Source organism: Pseudopodoces humilis, chromosome 2, assembly GCF_049639895.1.
Source record: "Pseudopodoces humilis isolate 2021_Gansu_Grassland_sample_001 chromosome 2, ASM4963989v1, whole genome shotgun sequence".
NCBI classification, from domain to species: Eukaryota; Metazoa; Chordata; class Aves; order Passeriformes; family Paridae; genus Pseudopodoces; species Pseudopodoces humilis.
This window is the reverse complement of record NC_142201.1, coordinates 30348846-30371961: the sequence shown is the minus strand read 5'-3', so window position 1 is coordinate 30371961 and position 23116 is coordinate 30348846. Positions and strand designations below refer to the sequence as shown.

At 35.7% G+C, this 23116-nt stretch overlaps 1 protein-coding gene across 5 annotated transcripts in view; it reads right to left on the bottom strand.

The window, feature by feature from the left end:
- REV1 (REV1 DNA directed polymerase) overlaps positions 1–23116 on the bottom strand; it is a 57689-nt gene that overhangs the window by 11387 nt on the left and 23186 nt on the right. For 2 of the 5 annotated variants that reach the window (XM_088051724.1, XM_014251568.2), the window contains 11 exons: positions 21869–22018; positions 19114–19826; positions 17207–17314; positions 15619–15735; positions 10884–11016; positions 9817–9945; positions 9000–9154; positions 7952–8071; positions 6296–6516; positions 5150–5322; positions 1499–1601 (listed from right to left, as the gene is read on the bottom strand). In XM_088051724.1, the coding sequence (XP_087907850.1) occupies positions 1499–1601; positions 5150–5322; positions 6296–6516; positions 7952–8071; positions 9000–9154; positions 9817–9945; positions 10884–11016; positions 15619–15735; positions 17207–17314; positions 19114–19826; positions 21869–22018 (2122 nt within the window). Of the gene's footprint in view, positions 1–1498; positions 1602–5149; positions 5323–6295; positions 6517–7951; positions 8072–8999; positions 9155–9816; positions 9946–10883; positions 11017–12421; positions 12744–15618; positions 15736–17206; positions 17315–19113; positions 19827–21868; positions 22019–23116 lie in introns of those variants that run through there. The other 3 variants (XM_005516533.3, XM_088051726.1, XM_088051725.1) reach the window with 3 other exon arrangements.

Here is a 23116-nt window from a genome sequence, read left to right as displayed (position 1 = left end):
TCATTTAATGAAGTTTAAAAAATTTGTAATTATATCATAATAACATTGCCTTCTTTGGAATTGGCTGTCTGTTGTGGGTGGGGGGAGGACAAATAAAAATACATTGAAATGCAGACAAACAGCCACTAAAACCATCCTGAACAAATCCCAGGATTAGCCACCATAATCCAACAACTAAGAAATTACAAAGGTACTACCATCTTAACTTCTCTGATATACAAAAGTGCTGTCAATAGGATCACAAAGCAATGTGTTTTTTATGAAATTTCTTAGACACTAACAAATACAGAAATACCGACAAGAATGTGGTTAGTATTAAGTCTGGCTACCCAGCAATGCTTTTCCCCAAGTATAAGCTATACTAAATCCATCACTTCAGTCTACAAATGAGAAAAATACTATTGCTTCACTTGTGAACACCATTTTTGCAAAGTCTCAATGGATGAAAGTACTTTTCATCCATTGAAAGTACAAGTAGTCTTTTCTAGATGAGGTGTTCCTCATATTTCAAGACATCCTAGTTTTTCATTTAACTTTTATATACCAAATCAGCAAGGGTTCAAAAGGTGTGTCTAATTAAGAATGCACTGGTGCACTGTATGAGTTTATTTGCAATCCTCCATAATTTTAAAGAAAAAAGCTGGACACTTAGAAAAAGTTGTATATGGACTCAGAAAGCATGAAGGAGCTTCATATATCCCCAGCAGGTTTTCTTCTACAGTTACACAGTAAAGACTTTATTAACACCTTCCTAGCTGCAATAATGGGATATGACATTTAAATTAAATATTTCCTCAACTCCAAGCCAGGGAGCTGACTTTGCAAGGCAACAATCAAAACCCTACTTCTATATCCAGGTGACGAATTAATGCAGGTTTGTTTTAGAAATCCTCTGTGCTCTATTGTAACAAATGGCTGATGACAAAATAGCGTTACTGTGGGGTCACACTGTTATGACAAAACCACTGAGATGAGGAGTTCTAAAATAGACCATGAATCAAAAGAACCAGAAAATCACCTTCAAACAAAGGCCAAAACATGGGCTGGTAACTTTCTTGCTCTAAGACTTGCAGTCCAGAAAAAGCTCCTTTCATCTCTATCTTTGATTTGCATTACAAACAGTTATATATTAGTTTATATTAGTTACATAATTAATGTATGGCAAAAGTTTACAGAAAATTCTAATACAAAATAAAATTTACATGAGCTGATAGAACTGTAGAAGATACAATCTTACTTTGTTACCTCAGGCAGTTTTAAGTTGTGCATTAATTTATACCACAAAAATAATTGATTTTTTTATATTTATGGCTTTGTAACCATGTTTTTCAAAGGTTACACAACATAATATAATTGCATACACTAATTTAAATAAGCTTTGTATTACCTACACTTTTGCTTAAGTTTGGTTATCATCTACCATAGGGAACTGAAAATCACAAAAGACAACAAAAGAGGTTGATAAAGAGAATGAATTTCAGTTTTCCTGTTAACTCACCCCTCGCATATCGGATATGTTCAGTTTCATTGTGTGAAACATGTTCAGAGTTTCCTTCCCAATTACTTTTGCACTATCTGTTGCATGGTCTAGAGTCACAGTCCTAAAAGGAATAAACAAGTATGGTTAAAAAGGACACTGTTTCACAAATCCTAAAGGCAGAAATTCTGTATTTGTTCCAGAGAGGACCCGAAAGAAAAACAGATCATAACTTCTTGGCATATAGAAACTGAATACTTTTTATTAGTTCTGTGGTTTCTTTTTAAAGGTAGCTAAAAACTAAGCATGCTCTACAGAAAAGGTAAGAAAAGCAGAATACTTACTAACTGAACATTCTCAGTGTGCAGTCAAATTTAGTATGTATATATATATATATGTATATACACACATGCAATCTATTGAAGCCAGACAAAAAGCTTCATAAGAACTTCACAGTTTACACACTCCTGCATTTTTGTCTTTCACACGAGCTTGGTTCGCAGAGAGTTTGCCCAGCATTATTTCAGTTGTCAATTGTCAAATGTCAAAGGAACTCAAGGGAAGCAGATACAGTCATGTGCATGGGGATTACAAGCAACAGGGAATTCAAATGGCAAGTAACTTTAAACAACATTCCAAACTATCTTAAGCTATGGGCAATTTTTTGCAACAAGTTTCACAAAACAACCTGGCTGTGAGTTTTACAGACTACCATTCGAGAGTATGGCAGGGCAGCAGCAGTGCCTGGTAGCTCTGGATTCTCTAATGGCCTAACCTTTGACATCGATATGCACAAAATTTCAAGTAGCTCATCAAATATATGTGAGCGATGTAAAGTCTTCTCACTGAAATAGTTGATGCAATTTTAGCTCTTACAGAGTAGGCTCTATCAAGAAAACGAAGTTTGGTGTTTTGACAGGATGCCACCCAGACAACTTAACTAAACACTTTGGTGGTGTTACTCTGCTTTTGAATCTGTCAGAAACCACCATGAGCAGCCAAGTGATCTTTGTAAAGGTTTATTTCTGCCAATATGAAAACAAAAAACCCTCAGACTGTGAACAATATGAAGAACTCCTTAAGCTTTACATTGTATTATTTTAAAGAAAAAGGTGATCAATATTACCACAGATCTAAAGGTACACAACACTGCAAAAAATATTTTTAAAAGGTCTATGCTGAACTATATCAGGACTGGGTTTCAGAAATGTAGTAAAAAGACCATTTAATCTCAAAAGCTGAATTTGATTTTAAGCTTGTCTGCAAATCTGAATCCTTTGTAGTACTATGGTTATCATCCTAGGGGATCTTGACCTGTAGGATGAGAAAGCATAACAAGCCATTTCATTCACCTGTGAGGTAAGGGGACAAGAAATGAGTCATAAGTTATAGCTACAGAGAAGATCTTAAACTGAAGAGAGAAACTGGTCACTTGGGGGAACGCCACACAGATTCTAACCCATTTTCTTGGATGCAACTTCTGGAGTTTACACTTTTACCGCTAAAAAGCCTTTCACTGGGCTGAACAGAAATGCTCTAACAAAGACAGAAATACAGAACCTACAGCATAACCGGGATTGACTGGGGTTGACAAAGTCACTGGAAATCCAAAATCAGAAAGAGACACCACCAAACAAAATCCTGGCATCTGAACTGCTTTAGTGTTGGGTGAACAACCTTGCATTCTTGGGGGCGTGCCCCCTGACCTTACTGAAGCCTTCATGAATTAGGGAAGTTTCTGGGAGTGTGTACATTAGTAGTCCGGACCAGAGAAAAGGAGTCCAAAGCACTGATTCATTAACTCTTACAACAGTTAAAATAAAGAAGGAATAAAGCTCTATATCAATACACACTCAATACTAAAGGTATGTTATTAGGCTGCTAAGAATAAACCTTCAGCTCAAAGAATTCAGGATAGCCAGAAGACAAAAGTATAGACTGATGGATTTTCTTCTTGGTATACATACCAATTCTAAAAAGTGATGAGCTTCTTATAGTGAAACATGAATTTTGTTGTTTCAGTTTTTATTACAGCTGAATTCTGTGTAACAAGATCACAAGCCAGAGAGGCTCTATGCATGCATGTCTTACGACTGAACTCTAACCCACAAAGAATTCCTGGGCACGTGGATGGTGCTATGCAGGGCCACCACCTGGACTTGATGATCCCTGGGGGTCCCTTCCAACTCAGCTTATTCCATGATCTGTGAACTCCACTACCTCTGCTCTTATCAGCAACACTCACCAAATGACCCTCCAGTTCAGGAAGGATTAGTCTCTTACAACCACCTGAGATGGAAGGGAAAGTATAAAGACCTATTGTCTCTCAAAAGCCAGGATCATCCTGTACTGAAGAACAACTGCTTTGATAAAGAAGTGTATGCCTGAAGAATGTATGTGTATGTAGAAGGTTCTGTGACAATCTTGTGCAAAACAGCATACGATACGCTATGCCTAGATCACATCCCTGTGTTTTCAGTATGCAAGTATATGAATAAAATTCAGATTAAAAAATATTTAGTTAACATCATCCAGTTTATCAATAAGGAACAAAGAGCAATGAACAGGATTAACAGCATTGCTTGTGGAAGGTGAAGGTCCTACTCCTTAGACAGTGACCTATCAACTGACTACCCAGGCAGAGTAATTGGGTTATCCCCTTTCTTCACGGATGGGCAGCCACTACAGGGAGTATCTGGATGAGATGTGCAATGGTGAGCCCAGGTAGAATGAAACTATTACACTGATAAAGCTAAACAAGAAAACAATGGCACTTCTAATGAGTAACTTATATCTACGTAAAGAAAAATAACTGTGAAAGTCAAGAAATCTGAACAGATTGCCTTCTTGAACAGCTCAAACACGGGGCAATCTTTGACCTTGCAATTTCAAGATTAAACTTTCTAAGCTCCACTTCAGAACTTCATTGTCTCTTTTTGGACCAAAAAAAATCTCTGCAGATTTAATGGCAAAATAACAGGAAAGACAAGATTCAACACTAACAAACTTAGCTGTACTAAGATGAAGGACTGCAGTCCGAGGTGTCTGATGCCAGCTTCATGCTCAGAACTTGAAGTGGCTCTCAGTGTCTGCAGCAAGTCATTCTGCAAATACTGCTACAGCTTCCATGCACTCTAGACCTGGAGGACTACTGTACTATCAGACATCTTTCTTGACAAGTAAAAAGCACAATTGTACAATCTGAGAACTGACTCCAACTGTTACAATCAGTATGAGATCTACCAAGGAACAGTAGAAAGACTCTCAAGAAAAAGGAAAGTATGCAATATCACACAGCTCAGGGAAAGAGAACACTATGCAGCACCAGAACCTTTCAACTTGGCCGCTTACTGAAAGAAATCAATGCTGCTGCATGTGTGTCACAGTGCAGGATATAAATATGTCTTCTTCAAACACTCTAAGAAAACCCTCATCTCCAATACTGAACAAGTTGGACAAAGTTACACCAACAATATATAAGCATATATGAATTACTGATAACCAGAACACCACAAATGTACAACCCAAACACAGAGCTTTGATAATAATATTCTACCTATTTTGATGCAAGTTTTATAGATAGCCAAAGAAGTACCAAGCACTTCGAAATTCCTGTCTTGTCTTCCTATAAATTTTAGATCCTGCAGAAGTGTGTTCATGCCTCATACTTACCTGGCAATATTATCACAGATTCCATGACCTCCATATTTTGCAGGCTCTACTGGTGCTCCAGCCTTTCTGACCATAATTTTAAGAGTTAATCGTTTACCCTTCATACCAGCAGCTTCAAGTCTACGCTGGATTTCTTCTGAGAGGCTCAGAAGGAAAGCTTCTGCTTCCTTAGGCTGAAGGGGAAAAACAACATGTTTAGATAATTACTAGTTTTCAAATACTGAAGGTAAATCATTAAGGGTTAATACAATCCAGATTGTGTAAACTGAAAAGAGCAAGCTGACTCACAAGCAATTGTCTCATTTAACTTCAAGTGGTTTGTTTTCACTGTAGGTCACTTAATTTAGGTACGATGGTAGATTCCTGTCCTAATGCTGAAAGAAGTCTTTAAAAAGTGTATTTAGAAACCCCAATACAGAATTGCAAGTCTAAGCACAAACCTAAAAGATGAAGAGTGCAAGACTTAAAATCTTTTTCACCATAAAGAAGTCAAGCAGTGGAACATGTTGCTTAGGGAAGTTTGCCGTCTTCATTCCTGGAGATTTCAAATTCCAGACTAGATAAAGTGCTGAGTAACTGGCCTGATTTATTAGCTTTCCCTGCTTTGAGCAAAGGTCTGGACTACACAACACTGTCAGGTCTCTTCAAACTTCTTTTTTTCCCTACCAATTTTATAAATACTCAAGATCTCAAAAAGGTGCTGAGGTACTTTTTAAATAACAATTTTGTTAATAGCATTCCCCCCCCCCAAACAAAAAATATTTGTAAAACGTCTAATAAAAATGCTGTATGGGAACAGCTGGTGATAGTTTCAGGCACTGGCATCTTTGAATAATCACCATTTAAATGAAAGAGAATGCTAGGTGCTGACAAACCTACTGCAGTTCTCTTTTTCTGTACCAGACTTGTATAACGAATGCAGAATAGCCAGCTAATTTTGTGCAAGCTTCTTTTCAGTCCAATAGTTTTGCAGTCTCTCCTCCCATTTTATCGTTTGGTCTCCTACTTCTTCATTTTCCTCATTTCTATTTCGTGGCTAAGATGGTGCTCTAACAGATCAAAGTGTAAGTGAAAATAATCAGAATATGAAAAGATTCCTCTACAGCTGAAAGAAGTCACTGCAAAAAAGAAATAAGTTTAATTTACCTGTGTAAACCTTATTCCATAGTTGATTTCTGCTGAAACAGATTTTCTTTCCTTTTCTGTACGAACTGGTCGGTCATCCAAACCACGACAAAATCTGTAGAGCATTTGTCCTGTTTTTGGACCAAATTCTTTTTGTAGTTTTGACATTGAAGCACACTGCAGATCTCCACAGGTTTTAATTCCCAAAGAAGCCAGCTTAGATTCCATTGTCCTGCCAACTCCTAACAACAAAGCAATTAGTTCTGTTAACCTAATACAAGTCAAAGGCAGTTAGGTTCTGATTACATAAAATTTTTATTTTTAAACTATATTAAGTCATATCACAGTAACAAATAAATGTATTTAAAATAAATTCTGCTCCATAAAACATGGTTGGAATGGAAACTTTTGCTGTCATCACCGGTGTATCTTTAATCTGTTTCTCGTATTTAGGTTAAGATGTCAGACCACAGCATTATTTTTGGGTAAAATATGAATGAATCCTGCTTGGAAATTGCCTGTTACAGATTACATCGCTCTGAATCCCCCCAACAACGCAGTCCAAAATGAGTGTCCAACACTGGACATAATATGTTTTCCCCTCATGTACAAGTGTGATAGAATCTAAATGAAAACCAACAAATATTTTGACTTTGACTTATTTTGACTTTTGACTATATTTGTTACACTGCTTCCTAGGCAGAAAAATAATATTTCAGGTAAAAGTGATAGCATACCTGTATCACTTGTGCTATGAATTACCAAGCACTGGAAATTGTAGGTATCCATGGCAACAGCACATATGTAAGTGTGATAAACTGAAGCATATTTCTGGGTTTCGGAGAGGTGGCCTGTTACTTCCAGGAAATATTAATCCTATGAGTTCACACTACCCAAGTCAGCAAAAATTAAAAAACTTAGATGATCAGACTCTATTCTTGATAATCTGTTTCTCTGTAGAGGTGGTATTATTAACACAAACACTGAATTGTTTTCACTGCGAATGTGCAAGTGAATTCTGAAAACTTTAAAATGCTAAAGTCAAAGCACAGTACTCTCTGAGTAATATTCTGAGGGAAAAATATCTCCTATAAGTTAAATGCCAAAGAGAAATTACAGCCCTACTCTGCAGCAAACTGTGTTTGGCCACTAAGGGTTACATAATGAGAATTTCTGGCAAACCTGCACCTGTCTATGGATATTATTTCTACCACTCGTATATTTCAGTGTCTATGGCTGCCTGTTTTTTACTGCCCTTCCCTCCTTTTTTAATCTTCAACAGATAAAGATACTATTTTTTATATTTAAGACTAAATGTATGTGTATACATGATGGCTGAGGTCAGATGATCACTAAAAGCATAAACGAGTGCTTACTCAGAATTTCTTGCACCATGCCTGTGTACATTATACCACATATACATACTGAGTAACATAATAAAGTTACATACCTGGAAATGCTTTATGTTATAAAGCTTTTAAATATTCTCCTGGAGCAATAAAAGAATACAATAAAGCCTGTTTTTGTACAGGTGGATGTCATATGTCTTTACTGTATATCACATTTTGGATCATAAACACGGAATAGCAGCTAATCCAGTTTGAGCTAGAAAGCAAATTTGTAGCTGAAACTGGTTAAATATCAGGAGGCAAAATGCCCTCTAAAAGATAGGAATACCTGGAAGACTGGTAACAAGTTGCCCTCTAATAAAATCGTCCACTTCTTCAGGTTTTAAATGATACTGTCCATCTGGTTTTGCTTTACGAGTTGCCATTCTGGCCAGCAGAATATTGGAACCTGTAAAAAAAACAAAATAAAGCATGTCTGTGGTAACTTCTGTCAATCCTCAGGTAGAATGCTACAGTTTAACACTCAAGGGAAAAATGCACAAAGTACAGTCAAATTCTTTAACTTTTACCAAGAATTTAATGACATATATTCATATATATTTGCAGTGTCTACTTTTTAAATTACCAGCTAGCATTATTTGCTACAACAGCAGTGAAACTGTAGTGCTAACTGTAATTGCAAAGTTAATAAGGGAAGAATTCTGCTTAGAGTAATGAATTTCAGCTTATCTCACAAGCAGATTTCACACACTCATATACACTCAGTACATTACTAGTACTAAGTGTACAAGGTATGTACAGATACTTAAATCTAGTATTAATTAGGAACAAAAAGAAAGGAGAAAGGAATGAGCCAAGAAAAAATAAATCAAGGAAGTCTTTTCAGATGTGTGATTTCATATAGAATACCTACTACAAATCACACAAATCTTTGCTCTCAATACCTTTTAAGAATCATGTCACCCTGTAAACTCTTACTGCTATCTTCATTAAGGAACAGAATCTGTGCTCCTTTTTTTATTTACTGGAACAATACAGTAGCATTTCATAAAAAAGAATGCAAGAGTGGAATTTTAGCATAGTGTTCAGATAAAGGAGAAGTGATAGCTGGATGGGCCATAGACCTAAGAGCTGGACTTGATGATCCTTGTGGATCCCCTCCAATTCAGAATATCCTGTGATCTGTGCTACAGAAGTTTTATACATTTTCACTTAAAATTTTTCAGTTATGAAATTTTTTTTGCATTTTTATTCACACTAATTTAATGTAAATGGTAACATATTCCACAAACACTTTGGAGTTTTAGCAAACTTACATAGCTTTGATACATTAAGAAAAGAAGTGACTGCTTGTAAACAGAAATAAAGTAACTTACCCATCCCAACAGAAGCTGCACATTTAGTTTGGTCTTTGATTTCAGTGCGGATAGCATTTGCAAATTCTTCAGGAGTCAGTCTGGTCTCTGTAAGGATTTCAGTGATATCTACTAGTGCTTCATCACAACTGACTGCTTCGATGTTATGAGTATAGCTATCAACACAAAGCAAAGGAGGTGAAACACCAGCAACAGCTCACCATCTGTTAAAACAAATATGTAGCAAATAAAGTCTTCCTTTTGTGGTGGCATTTCCCTGCCTATTTTGTATCACACATCACTTAGATATTAAAAATGCTAAAACAGCAAGTTACAGTAATATTACTAATGTAAGACTAATTTCAATATGCATCTTCATTTTAAAGGAACAGCTGGAGAAGAAGTTGAATATTTATTTTTCACTTACAATAACAAATTTCCAGTTTTATTTCAAGTGCATTTTAAACTAGAAAGTAGTTTCTAATAGATGCTACTCTAATAAAACGCTCTTAAATTACACAAAAAACATCTCTTGGAAGAATCTCCCATCTAAGAATGGATCTGCTTCTCACTATGTAAATCAGTAAAAAATTTAAGTGACTCATTTGGAAGTCAGATGTTGATTGTTTACAGGATTTGGCTTCAGGATAAAAGAATGCTCAGAAGCATGGTGCTCAGAGTAACAAAAATACCACAAAGAAAGACCTCAAACAGGAATAGCTTCACTGAAGCTCAAGAGTGGGAGACGAAAATACAAAATTAATAATAGCATTTAGTAGTGGCAAAGAAAATGTGTTTGATAACCTTACCATGAAGATGCAAACAAACAGCACATTACCTTGCTAGTATTTCATATACTGTCCGTGCAACTTCTTTGTATGCATCAAAATCATATGAAACTGCTTGAAGATCTGGACACAACTTTTTTGCTTGGCCAAAAAACATTCCATTTTTTATGCCAACTTGTCTACAATTAAATAATAAAATAAACACCAAGTAAACACAGCGCAAACTTTTCCACAAATTAAGAGGGAGTACTTTCAATTTAATTGTTTGTCTTTTCCCTCAAAAATGGGAATAAGAACTTGGTCAACAGGTAGAAATTTAATAAGTTAAAAAATAACTGCAATTAGAGTATTTGAATTAGCTGTGCATTATTAAGCCATGGAGCATGAGAAATCTGCCTTTAGGAAAATGCTAAAGACAAAGATTCCAGAAAGCACACTTGCCATCTTCTGTTTCAAATTAAAAACACACATGTAAGTGACTAAGGTAGTGAGATCTTATATTCCAAGGTGCAAGCTTACATAGTTAGGCTCCTGTAATAAATAAAGCTTTCCTGAGCTACAAATAGAAGCCTGCCTATCCTAGCAAGCCTAAGAAAGCTTCCAATGAAGAAATAGTTTCTGGAGTATTATTTTCACCATGGAAAACCCCTGTATTTTGAACGCATATTTATAAAAGTTGTTTCATATATTAAACCTTTTTAAGTTAGGTCATTGGAGATGATCTTTTGCAGAGAGCAAAGGCTCTGCAAAAATGGTTTTAATAGTCACACTTTCTATTTGAAATGAAACCTTCAGAATGTGTCATCAATTCTATAAAATACTACAACTGTGATACAAAGACATGATGATAACAAGAAATCAACAGTATCACAGTGAAAGGCACAAAGTTATTCTTCACAGGCTTTATTTCAAGTTATAAGGAGACTGGGGTAGAGAGCTACTGAGTAACATCTACCAAGCAGCAGCATCCACAGGGAAGAGCTTCTGTTGAATTCAAACAACTTATGTAATTACAACTTTTGAACAGAAACATATTTTCTAATAACCACTCTATTTGGACATCTTATGCCTATTGGTATGGGATTTTCAAGCAAACTACTGGGTAACTTTTACCTACCTGGCTTCATAACTACAAGAAGCTATTTCAGCCATGGACAGAACAGTGAGATCAAAGTCAGCTCCATTCACACGTGTGGAATCTGGATGCTCCCATACTGATGAGTCCAACTGATCAGGTATTCTAATTTCTGCTTAAAAAATAAAATTTCTCTGTTATTTTTCCTAAGAGCTCAACAGAATAAATTCAAATGAAATAAAAATTACAGATTTTATTTTATACAATTTCTATACTGTTATCTTTTGATGAAGAGGTTGATTCATATCGTGGTCCAGAAAAAAACCCAGACCCCTTCCCCAGTAATGTCTCTCTAGATAGGCCTGTACATACTACTGAGAACAGTATTAATAGAAAAATGGTGTTTCTATTTCCCCCAAAATTACTAGGCAGCAGCTCATTGGTGACGACATACACCATACTGTAAAATAAGAATGATCTTAGCTTTACTGACCATAAAAATGACCAAACACACATGGCTAACTGTTACAACCACATCCTGCCAACAAATACAACACACTAAAAATTATTTAACAACTGCTTAACTAAACAAGAAGACATTTAGCTATGTTCCTTTTTACAAAATGCACTCTAGATATCAGAACACTGAAACTTCTTATAGAACACAGAGCCACTTCATATCATACTTAAAACTATTTTTCTAGTAGTCCAGATACCACAAAGTGATTTTGAAGTGAAAATCAGATGCCAATTAGTTTAACTAAAAAAAACTAGCTAGAAACTTGTATTTTTGTTAACCCTCTTATGGGGATGTTAACTGAAAAAACTGTTTTTACTTACTAATAATTCTCTTATTAGGACATAACAATATCTTTCAAATATCATCACAAACTCATCCTGGATCAAAATGATACAATTATAAATACTGCAACCTCAGACTTAAAATGAGACAGACCTTCCCAAATTCTGTAAATACTACATATTCTTATATAAATTTTAAAGGATCCTTCAGGCCCACTGGGTACTAAGTACTAGACAGAATTCCATGACACTGAATAATGGAAACAAGCAAAAGATTTTCTAGTTCTATTTGGGTTTTCACAGTATGTAGACCTTGAAATACTTGCTATACTCTAGATATGGATCAACTTGAAAAAAATCACTAGATGCAAAAACTACTATGCCTGCCCAAACTCCCATCAAAATCAAAACAACGAGGTATCATATAGATAAAATGTTTCTATTTATTTAAAATGAAATCCACTACGCAGTTCTTTTCATTATTGTAGTCTCTTTAGTATCATACACCTTTGTAATATAAATATATAAATGGGAGTTTACTGCAGAGTGCCACAATGCCTAATTATATTCCACAGTACTAACCAGCAATCTAACTGCAAAGAAACCTGGTGCTGTGTGCACATATGACTAGCTATCAAACCAGAGAAAGTGGTGTAATGAGTGAGTGGAGATACCAGGGGTAGAGCCTAACTCATGTGCTTTTATTCAGAATTTCTGCTAAATTTGTGGACTTTTCAATTTCTTAAATATTTTAATTTATGATGAGCTCAATAAGTTACCTAAGATGTCTGCAACTGAAAATTAGAGCAAAATTATGCCCCAAATAAAGATAAGAATGACAAGAACAATTTCTTTAGTCCATGCCTTCCTGTGCCCTGGCCTGAGATGATGCTGTCATCTTGTCTATCTTCACTGGATTCGTCGACTTTTTCCACATCGCAGCAGAGCAGATCCCCCCATGAGCTGATGGAGTCACTTCATGTGAAATTCAGGGCAATGCAGAACACATTGTCCTCAATGGAAGGCAAGGTAGAGAACCTCTCATCAAAAGCTGGGAAACTAGACAGGCACATGGTGAATGTGGAGCAACGGATGGAGAAATCAGAGGCCAGGACCCAAGTCTGTGAAAAAGAAATCGCTGAGAATAAATCTGTGACTAATATGATGGTTAAAATCTGCTGCTCTTTAGAATGAAAAGGGAGATTCTAGGGTTGAGGGAAAGGAAGTCTAGAAAACATTCACATCTTGGGCATCCTGGCCATGGAAGAGACCCCAAACTATGAATCTTGATTAACATATGTTAATCTTTTATCTTTAGAACATGAATGTTAAAGATGGCATGTATGTAGAGAAGTAATTTCTACTATCTAGAAAGCCTATCTCCAATCTGGGGATTTAGGGTGAGAATGGTATCAAGTTTTTAAATCTAAAAGTTATGCATTTTTAGATGAATTAATACAAGAAAAAGAAAGTATTTCATAAAAGACTGAAGATTCTATTGACACTAGAAATTTATCTAGTAATGCAGATCAGAGTCAGGAACCAGTATCACTAAAGAAGTAATTTAAAAAAAAAAAAAAAAAAAAGAAGTAGCTGAAGCAGCAGAATTCAGTATTTGGTCAAAAGTGATTCATAAGGGTTTGGGGTTTTGTGTTGGGGTTCTTTTTTGGTTGTATTTTTGTTGGGGTTTTTTTTTGAGGGGGTGAGGTGCTCTGTTTCTGCGGTTTTGGTTGGTTTGTAATTTGGAACCTTTTTCAAATAAGCAAGATCTGGAGAAGGCAGTATCAGAGAACAGCCTAGAAAGTATGAAGCACCAAAAACTGAAGCGGGTTCCATGTTGAAGCATGGATGTAAAAATATGCTCCTGTTCTATGCTCCTTTCAACTACCTTTCTATTTCATTTATATAACATGTCCCCATTGTGTTTGTTGTAACAGCCTAATTTACCATTCCATTATTTTTGACATTTTAGAAAAAGCATTTTTTGCATGTAATGCTTGTGCCTACTGCACTGTATTTCCCTCTGGCAAGGCACAACTAAACAAATGCTGTTAAGTGTGTCACTTTCTAAGATACTGTGATGTCTGAGAAGCCTAACCAGCAATTCCACCTTTACATCTAAGACCATAACTAACTGTAATTTTTTTACCCCAAAAGGAAGACAAACCATGTACTTATGAGAAAACGCAAGCAGAAACAACAGGTTTTTTTTTTTAATTCGTAAAATGATTGTACATGGAGATAAAATAAACAGAGACTCAAAAATATTATGAACTTCAGCTAATTAAACAGAGACTATAAAAAGAGTGTTTGGAAAAAATCCTTTCACCAAAACAATAGGCTGCACAATCAGCCTAAGTATTAAGAAAGAAAGAGCTAGCTGCCTGCCTGCATGCAAGCCAGTTGAGACTGGATGTTGAAGTTAAAAGAAAAGAATGTGTGATATGCAGAAAAAGCTGCCACAGTAAGAAACTAAGCTTGTTATACAATGAGGTTGAAAGCTGCTGTACACTTAAGCAATAAATACAGCAGAAGAGATACTACTGAATTTGTGAATCAAAAGAACATGCTAGGTATCAGCTAAACTGTAATTCAATCATCTAACTCTCCAAACCACTCAGTTGTATAATCCAGTTCAAGGCCCTAACAAAAGCTAGCAAGTCACTGTATAGACTGAACTACCATTTAATACTTCATATACAAGCTCTTCTACAGAAATTCCAACTCCATAAAGACCACAGCTTGTCTTTGTCTGGAGCATACTGAAAAGTCCTTAAAAGCTTAAGGGCCAGTGTGTTCCACAAACATACATTCTACCTAGTTTTGAAGTGTTCTTAAACTACAGCAAAAACAACAAATGAAATTACATCAGTTCCAGTAATGCCTTGCTTCTAAATGTCTTCAAAAACCCCCAACAACCTGCCAATTGCCAAGGTACTAACGTTTCATAAACAACCATGGAAGAACAATATGTCTTTTGCCTCATCTTGTCTCACCAAAATAAAGCGCTGAGGTGTTAACTTTCTAACAATACTTAGTACCACACATTTGGTAAAAACTGCATATACGAAAGGGCAAAGGAGAAACTCAACTTCCAAATCTAAATCGAACTTCAAATAGCAGCTACCCCTTGTATATGCACTTTTTACCAACTTGGTGGTAAGAGCTACACTTCTAGATGATTACATGGACTGCTACTGGCCACTTAAGTTCCTAATGTTTAGCAGTATACTTTCTAATACTAAATAAAGTTCAGGCAGTATAATAAAACATATTAATAAAACTTCAGCTTATATTAGTATACTACTACTTGAGGACACAGAAAGTAACAAATTTCTAAATTACTGCAGGCAAGTACGGAATTCCCAAAATACAACAGACACCCTGGTTTTCAGGAAACAAAGTACTGAACAAACAGAATTCATGAAAATTGCGCAAACTTTCCAGAGACCTAAAATGCCTTACAGACCACCCAAATTAACTGATTGTACACAGATATTCTACATATGCAACTCAAAAGCCAACTTCAAACAATTTTTCAGTTTCCCACTGGACATGTACCGTTGTTACTACTAAAATAAAAAACCCCTGTAGCAGACTTCTAAAATTTATTTTGCACCTTCTTCTCTATATTCAACTTTCTGAGAAAAAAGTGATCCTGGACAACCTGTATTTATTTTTCATTTTAAATAACTACTTAACATTCAATCTTATACTCAACTTCAAGAAAGTGAGTAAAACCTAAAATCAGTCTAAAATAATTTACCCATACTGAGCAAAGCTAACCAACAAGAAGCCACAGTGGCCTACTATTACTGAGGCCACAGAGCACCATGTTGTCCAAAGGTATTTCTCTTCTGAAATCCCACACATGAAAGAAGTAAATTTATCCATGGTACACTTTATGAACAATTTTAAAGAAAAAGTCTTCTATAACAACAGTTAAAAACATACATACAGACAGACTTATCTGTACCTGCTTTGCCATTCAATAGCTTTTTCTGGTAATATTGCTGTTCAAGCTGGGGGTTTGCACCAGGGCGCAGCAGTGCCTTTCCTGTACCTCTGTTACTAGTAACAGCTACTGGCTTTCCTGTGGAGAAAAAATGCATATACGTACAGGTCAATACCTATAATAGCTTATATTTTAATAAGAGCACAATTAGGAAAAGATCGTAAGAATTTTTAATCTACTTTTTAATAGTTTCTTTGAAGCTTAGATGCTCTCAAGGCGCTAAAGAGGGAATAGCTATGAAAGAGCCTTGGAATTGTGACAACAAATCTGTCTTAATTGCAGTCACATGTAAAGAAGAAACGTTTTTCAAGAGTGAAAATACAGCCAATACTAGTTTGTCTTCAATAACAAATATAAATGGAAGCTGCAAAATTTCACCAGTGACTTGAAGATTCATTAGTTTAAGATACAGCAAACACTGGACTGATTTTAAATACTTCAATATGTTTATTAGCTTAAGTAAATCAAAAAATATACACATGCCGAAACACTTAGTTCCACTTAGCTTAACTGTGTGAACCAAAACTTTTAGTAAACTTTTGACTTTTCTGTAATATCAACACCTCCATGGTGTTTCCCAAGGAAGTTAATTTATGCACTGAAAGTTCTGGCGAACTATTTGCAAAAAAGTCCTACATTCTTCATGTTCCAGTAATGGAATTTGAAACTTGGCAGGAAATCAAGTTTAAAAAACCAAACATAGCAGGAGAATCTTTGATACAGCTGCTCCTGCCTTTGGACAGAAGAGAGCAGTGGAACCACACATACAGCTTACTCTCTTCCCATGGTCTGTGACAGATGGTGAGTGTGATAGTCACCACTGCAACAAGTCTTCAGACTTGTGCACCCCTGAAGTTCAGTGTTTGCACAGAACTCCACTTCTGAATGGTACACTTGTAGAAAACAAACCCACCAAAGTTTGCTAAGGTGCTCCACTAACTTTCCTATGTCTTAAGGATGATCACACAACTCAGACTTCTAAACACCAACTGAATTGTTCCTGAATCCTCCAGGTCTTATGATATCTCATGTGTAAGAGCTTAGAGAGAAAAGGAAAGGAGAAGCAAATTTCTTTTGAAAAATATGCATCAGGCAGAGACAGTTCTCAACCCTGACCTTTCCACCTTTCTAGTTAAACAAAGCTTCTTAAACTACTTCAGGAAGATTATAAGGATCTCTCATTTTATTTCCTCTTTTTTTTTTAATAGACAGTGACAAACTTCACTTTTAGTATAACTGAAATTCGATTTCTAATATGGTAATTAAAATCTGAGTAAGCTTATATACAATGTCACAGAGAATAGTTACTACAGATATTACTTCTCTCTTACTTTAGATACTGAAAGGAGATAGCAAGGAGAATTCCAGTTCTCTCTTCCACTTGCTTTTGGATTGTGAGAAAATAAACAAGAATATGAAAATTGCACGGCCTAACTATTGAGGATGCAAGAAAGAATATTTATACACCAAATTAATGTTATAATTGTGCAAGTTTGGTTTTTTAAAGGCTTAACTGAGTAAACTGTAACACGCAGACTTAAATACTGACCTTTGAGATCTGGTCTATTTCGGATAGCCACAGACACAAAGAAGCAATCCATATCCACGTGCATTATACAGCTCTGTGCTTTGGCTGAGCTCGCAACAGACACATTACCTAGTATGAAGATACACCAATAGAAAACTTGAACCCTAATTTATACACTTTGGTACTACTCACAGTAGTCATCAAGGTCTATTATCAAGTTTTTACCACTTCTAAACCATAAATATTCTTGTTTCCTCTCACCAAGAAGGTATCTACTCCAAGAAAGGTAAACACAAGCAGCAGACAAACAGCCTAAACAATGAATTAACTTAAGAGTTTCTATTTTTTATTTTCTTATAATTAACACTTTCTACCCTAACAAGTTCCCCGAATCCAAGGAGATTAAATGCATGTTGTTGGCACTGGATCTTAATTTCACTGTTAACACTGAATCAGGAAGAGAATTTTACTCCTTTATGTTCATCAATCAGAAGACTGCTTCAAAAGATAAAAGTGTAAGTTTAGCTGCACTACGAGCTACCATTATTCTTCATGAAACACACCACAATTAGTTTTGAAAGTCCCATGCAACTGGATTTTGTCATTGCTGTACTTAGACGCGTGCAAATATTCAGCAAAAATGAGCAAGGTAACTCCTCACTGAAAACCGTACATGGCTAAAACACTAGAAATGCTTTCTACAAGTTCAAGTATGCATGTCTGTGTTGCTGACCTACCAAAGGTGGCAATATCTAACAAAAAAAATTAACTTGAACAATGCATAAAGTGTAACAGTAAAAAAATACTTCAATACATCAAGTGAACTGTTCCACTTAACATCCAAGTTAATTACTGAGTAATCAGAAAAATATCCTCTTGGTTTTAATCATTTACATATTGAACTCATTCTTTGAAAAATAAAGGACTGTCTTTTAATGGGCATATTTACAAATCAAGCAACCAAGTTAAGGAGCTGCTACTTGTCAACTGAATCACAGGTATTAACTATTTGAATACTCTAGGCCAAATCAAAGCGAAAATAAAAATATATTAGCTTATACCACATTTTGATTTTAAAAAATACACATTAAGTATTTAATAAGCTAACATGTTTGATAACTGGGGTGTCCTAACACAAACACAGAATCAGCAAATTTATTATCTAACAATTTTTTTGATGTGGCAATTTCTCAAGCATATTTTCATATGATTACAAGTGAATAATTTTACAGCACAGGAGTCAGAATCTCTTTAATGGTACAGAGCTAACCTTTTAATTTAGTAAGACTGTAAACGAGAGATTCTAAAGAAGCAAAATATTTTATCTATAACACTTGGACTCTAGTGAATTCTACATTTTTTTCACTTTGGCCCTTGAGGCAATGACATAAAATATTTCTTTTCAAGCCAGGTTCAAAAGTCTCTTACGACACTACTACCCACTTTAACAGACCCACATCTATATAAAACTCTTACTAACAAAAAAAAATTTAGATTTTAACTCACGTCCAAATGTTACTCATCTTTTAAATGCTCATGCTGAACAGTAAGGATTTTTTTCTTCTCTTTTTTTCCCCCTGCAGATTTTCACACAGCAACTACAGATTTGTGTATTTAGATATACATAGTATTTTTCTCCCTTATCAATCCATATATCTTGGTAAAGTCAGAAATACTATTTCTACAAGGAAGAATTTAATATAGATCAGAGTATCACATTAAGTAACATTTTAAGTTAAAAAAACCCAAACAAAGCCAAAAGCAGTTGCATCCGTTAGTGTTCACTGCACCGAAGTCATCATGTTTTTCCAGATAGTCTGACTATAATATGAATACTCAATACTAAACTATATGGTCTCATTTGGACATTTAATGTATGAAGATATAAGGCATCTTCTTAATATAAACCTTCTTAAACAAGTATCTACCTGTGTCAGTTTTAAGTGCAGACCTGCCTGTTTTCCATTTTTTAATTTTTTCCCTTCCTGGAAAGACACCGCTGTTTTTTCTCTGCAGGCTGTTGACAAACTCTGTCAATTCACACTTCCACGTTGATATATGATGCAGTCTTGAACGTGAGTAAAAGTCAGAAATAAAACTACAATCTGAAGGTTTGGACACAGGTAAGGAAGCTGCCTTGCTAGGAGCAGGTATAGAAGTGCTTTTTGTGCTTGAAGGCCCCTGAACAGTTGAGTGGTGAGCACCATTTATTTTAGCATTACTGTGCAAAAATGAAGATGAGGATGAGTTACTCATAGTCCTGTGTGGATTCCACAAAAAGTCTGTATTTTTGTTGCTTTGCTGCAACTGCTGCATTGTGCAGTCTCTAAAGTCAACCATGCCTTTGTCAGTCTTCCCCTCCTCCTGCACAGGGCCTGGAGACAACCTGCTCGCGACAGCGTTGCCGGAGGGCACCAAGCAATCCTGTGTCTTTAAGGCACTGGTGTAATTGTGTGTGTGTCCATTAAAAAGGGCAGTGCTGTCTTTATGAGATTGAATCCCGTTTTGTTTCCGTATGGGAAGAATCTCCTCCAGCTCTGTAAATCCAAAATCGTCACTTTCTTCTTCCTCTTCTTCATTCCAGCTGCTTATCCCATTGGGTGTGACTTCATTTTCCATTTCATACTTTTTAATATGATTTCTGAAACAGATACAATAATTAAATACTGTATCTTTTATAAATAAAGGCACATTTATATGTAAGTTCAAGCTTTTTTTTCCTGATTGTTCTCAATATATACTTCAGTTACATTCCAAGACAATTGCCTCAAATTCTGAGCCACATCCTCTCAATAGCACAAAATATAGCACCATACCAAAGATTTTACATATTTCATGTATTATTAACTAGGAGTTTACATGAGTGACCATGCTCACATTAGAAAAGCTATTTCCAAGGCCTTTAATCCAGCAGGCAGTCTCCAACTAAATTACAATAATTATTTATTTGTTAACCGAACTGCACTGCCACGCACAGCATGAATATTGCAGGACTAAGCAAACCATCAGAAGGAGTTGTCCTTTTACCAAGAGATGTGATTTTTCTTAACTAGTTATAAACAAACAAAATGGAAAGAAAAAGTATTCACAGAGAACAACTTTTTAGACAATTATTTTAGATTAATGTTAGATTTATTTTATTTTATCTTAATGAAAAAATCTGTTCAAGCCCTAAAAATTAAATGTATATTTAGCTTTGATAAAAACCACAAACAAATTTTCAGCTTTTAAGTGTATAAACCAAAGTCATTTGCCACAAGTGCACTAGCACAAACACAAAGCTTTCATTCAAAAAAATTAACTCTGGAAATGGAAACCAAAGTCTTCAAGAGGTCTACACACTCTTGATCTGCTGGAAATAAACCTAACAAATCCAACAACCATCACTCCCAACTCCCAAAGCTAGCAATTTAAGTACACAAAAAAGATGGGAAAATATTAGCTATTCAGTATGCTACTGAAACCAGAAAGCCTATTAAGCATGACAACAATTTGGTTAAGATTATCAAAACATAAATTACAGTAAACATAGTCCTTTTGAAGAGTTGTGTGGTTGAAAATGGTATATTCAAGTATACATACTTAGTGGATAGGCAGGCTTTTCAAGTCATGTTTTTCAGACTACACTGTTATTTTGGGAAGCCTGAATATTCACCTCATTTAAAAAATCTTTAACAATGCAATAGTAAGACGTGATGGTGATTCTACCACTCATTGTTTAAAATATGGGTATGAAATACTGCTTCAGATACTAATTTTGTGAGACTGGTTTTATTTTTCTAACTGTAGACAAATTCTACTCGTGGTGAAATTTCCTTAGCAGTATGCATGACTGGATTGCAAAAAAATCAGCGGACTGTGGAAAAACTCAGAACACCAGTACCAATCAGAAAGTATAGTATCTTGCACAGTATCCTTGGCCCTGTTTGAGCAGCAGTGTTGAACCACATGACATCCAGATATCTTTTCCAGCCTAAAAAAAATCTATAATGTTATTATTCTTGCCTAAAATGAACAGATGTGTATTTCTGAAAAAGATGCAGGAATCTTCCTATAAAAAAAAAATCTAAAGAAGAGTTCAAGCGCTATGTTTCTTTCCAAATTCCAATTCCTCTGCTAGTTAAAAAGTTTCACTGATGCTTTCTCTTCAAGTCTCCTCTCAAGGTCTCTTAGGATACTTTTTCTAATCCATCTCTCTCAAGCATGATTTAAACTTTGGTGTTAGCATACCTAATGTATATGACCTGTGACTTCCTTTTTTTTAAGAGGCTAAGAAAGAGATTAACAACTAGTATGCATTTATATTCATTCCTAAGCACCTTTAGCAAAAGTAGTCACCAGCTTTTATTTTTGAAACAAAGACCCACTTTGTCTTTTTTCAGTGTCACCCATCAGAATACTTTAATGCATGCCTGTAGCTGCCATACAGATATATTAATTCCTAGGACTCCTAGGTCATATTATCAAGCAAACTGTGGTCCAAAGACTAGAGATAAGGCTTGGAGTCAAAGTAAAACAGTTCTTTCCTCAAATATTTATACAGCCGTACCTTACTTTTCAATTTCAGCACCCCAGAGCTTGCCTCTTACAAAGCTGAAATGAGCTTTAAAAATGCTATTTACAAATGCAAACTCATTATGGGTGAGTGATGAGCATCTGCATTGCAAAATCAGAAACACTTACACCCTGTTGAGATCTTTAGCTATATTGCTTGGACCTGGCAGAGCATCTTCAGGTTTGCATATGCTGTTAAAGTTGAGACCTTTCTGAACACTTGACTGCTTGGTGTAAAGCTGATATGGAACGTGTGAAAGAAGGCGTCCAGCTTTAATGCTGAAAAAAAGAAAAAAAAAAAAAAAAGGAAGAACAGGTTATTGCTTGTGAAATTCTTAAAAAATCCCAACCTTCTATGCTAAACCCTCCCCCCATTACATGTACTTCAAGTGCCTTCCACAACCCCTTTCTCACCCTTAGCTGGATTGAACTGAAAAGTAATTTGTGATGTGGTGACTAGTACAACAAAAGGTATTTGCAAAGATGTGTTGGTCAGTTGTCTACATCCTTTTCTCTTTCCAACTGGCACCCACAAACCCCAAATATTTAATTTAAACAAAATAGTCAAAAAACTCTTGGTTAGTGGTCCAGGTTACTCTACCTGAGCAATGCTGACTGAGCTCTTTAGCATAGAACAAACTAGGGTAGAATTTGAATGAGGTCAGCTAGGATGTGGTTCACTGTTAAAAAATAGCTACTTTTTCCATTCCACAAGGCTAATTACCTGTTCTTGTAAAAAAACTTCACTGAGGCAAGCTAAACAGAAGAATAATTTCCAAACAAACCCTTTATAAATATCTACAGCAATCACTCCAGTTATTTCTCGTGTTCCAGTGTATCTCCCTCTTCTTTCCCTTCTTCCATTGAAACTGCAATTATACTTGAGTAACTGCTAAATTCCTTAGGGAAGCCACACACTTGGAAGTGAAATTGTCTCAAAAATACACCACAGGATGATTTAATCTCTTCACCCCAGCACCTGTTGCTGGCAGCAGAGATAACAGCTTTCCAAGCTTGCACTTCACCTCTTCTTTGTATACCATTCTTCATATTGAATACAGGCTCAGAGATGCTGGAACTTCTTCCAGCAGAGGAACCTCTCCCTTATCAAAGCAGTATTTAGTTTTGAAGATAGAACTGGAGTCAGATTTTAAAGGTAATTTAGCTCAGTGTTTTTCTGTTTTTCAGCACCTGAGTGCTTTCCCTTGCTCGAATCTCTACTACTGTCAAGGGAGGTGGACAGTAGAACAAAAGCCCTTGGGAGCTTTCTGGCTGCAATTAGAGGTAATATACTAGGAGATCACGTTTCCCAATTAGATAAATTAAAACTAGTTAAGCATATACATATACCTGGTAAGGCTTTATGGAAAAGGAACA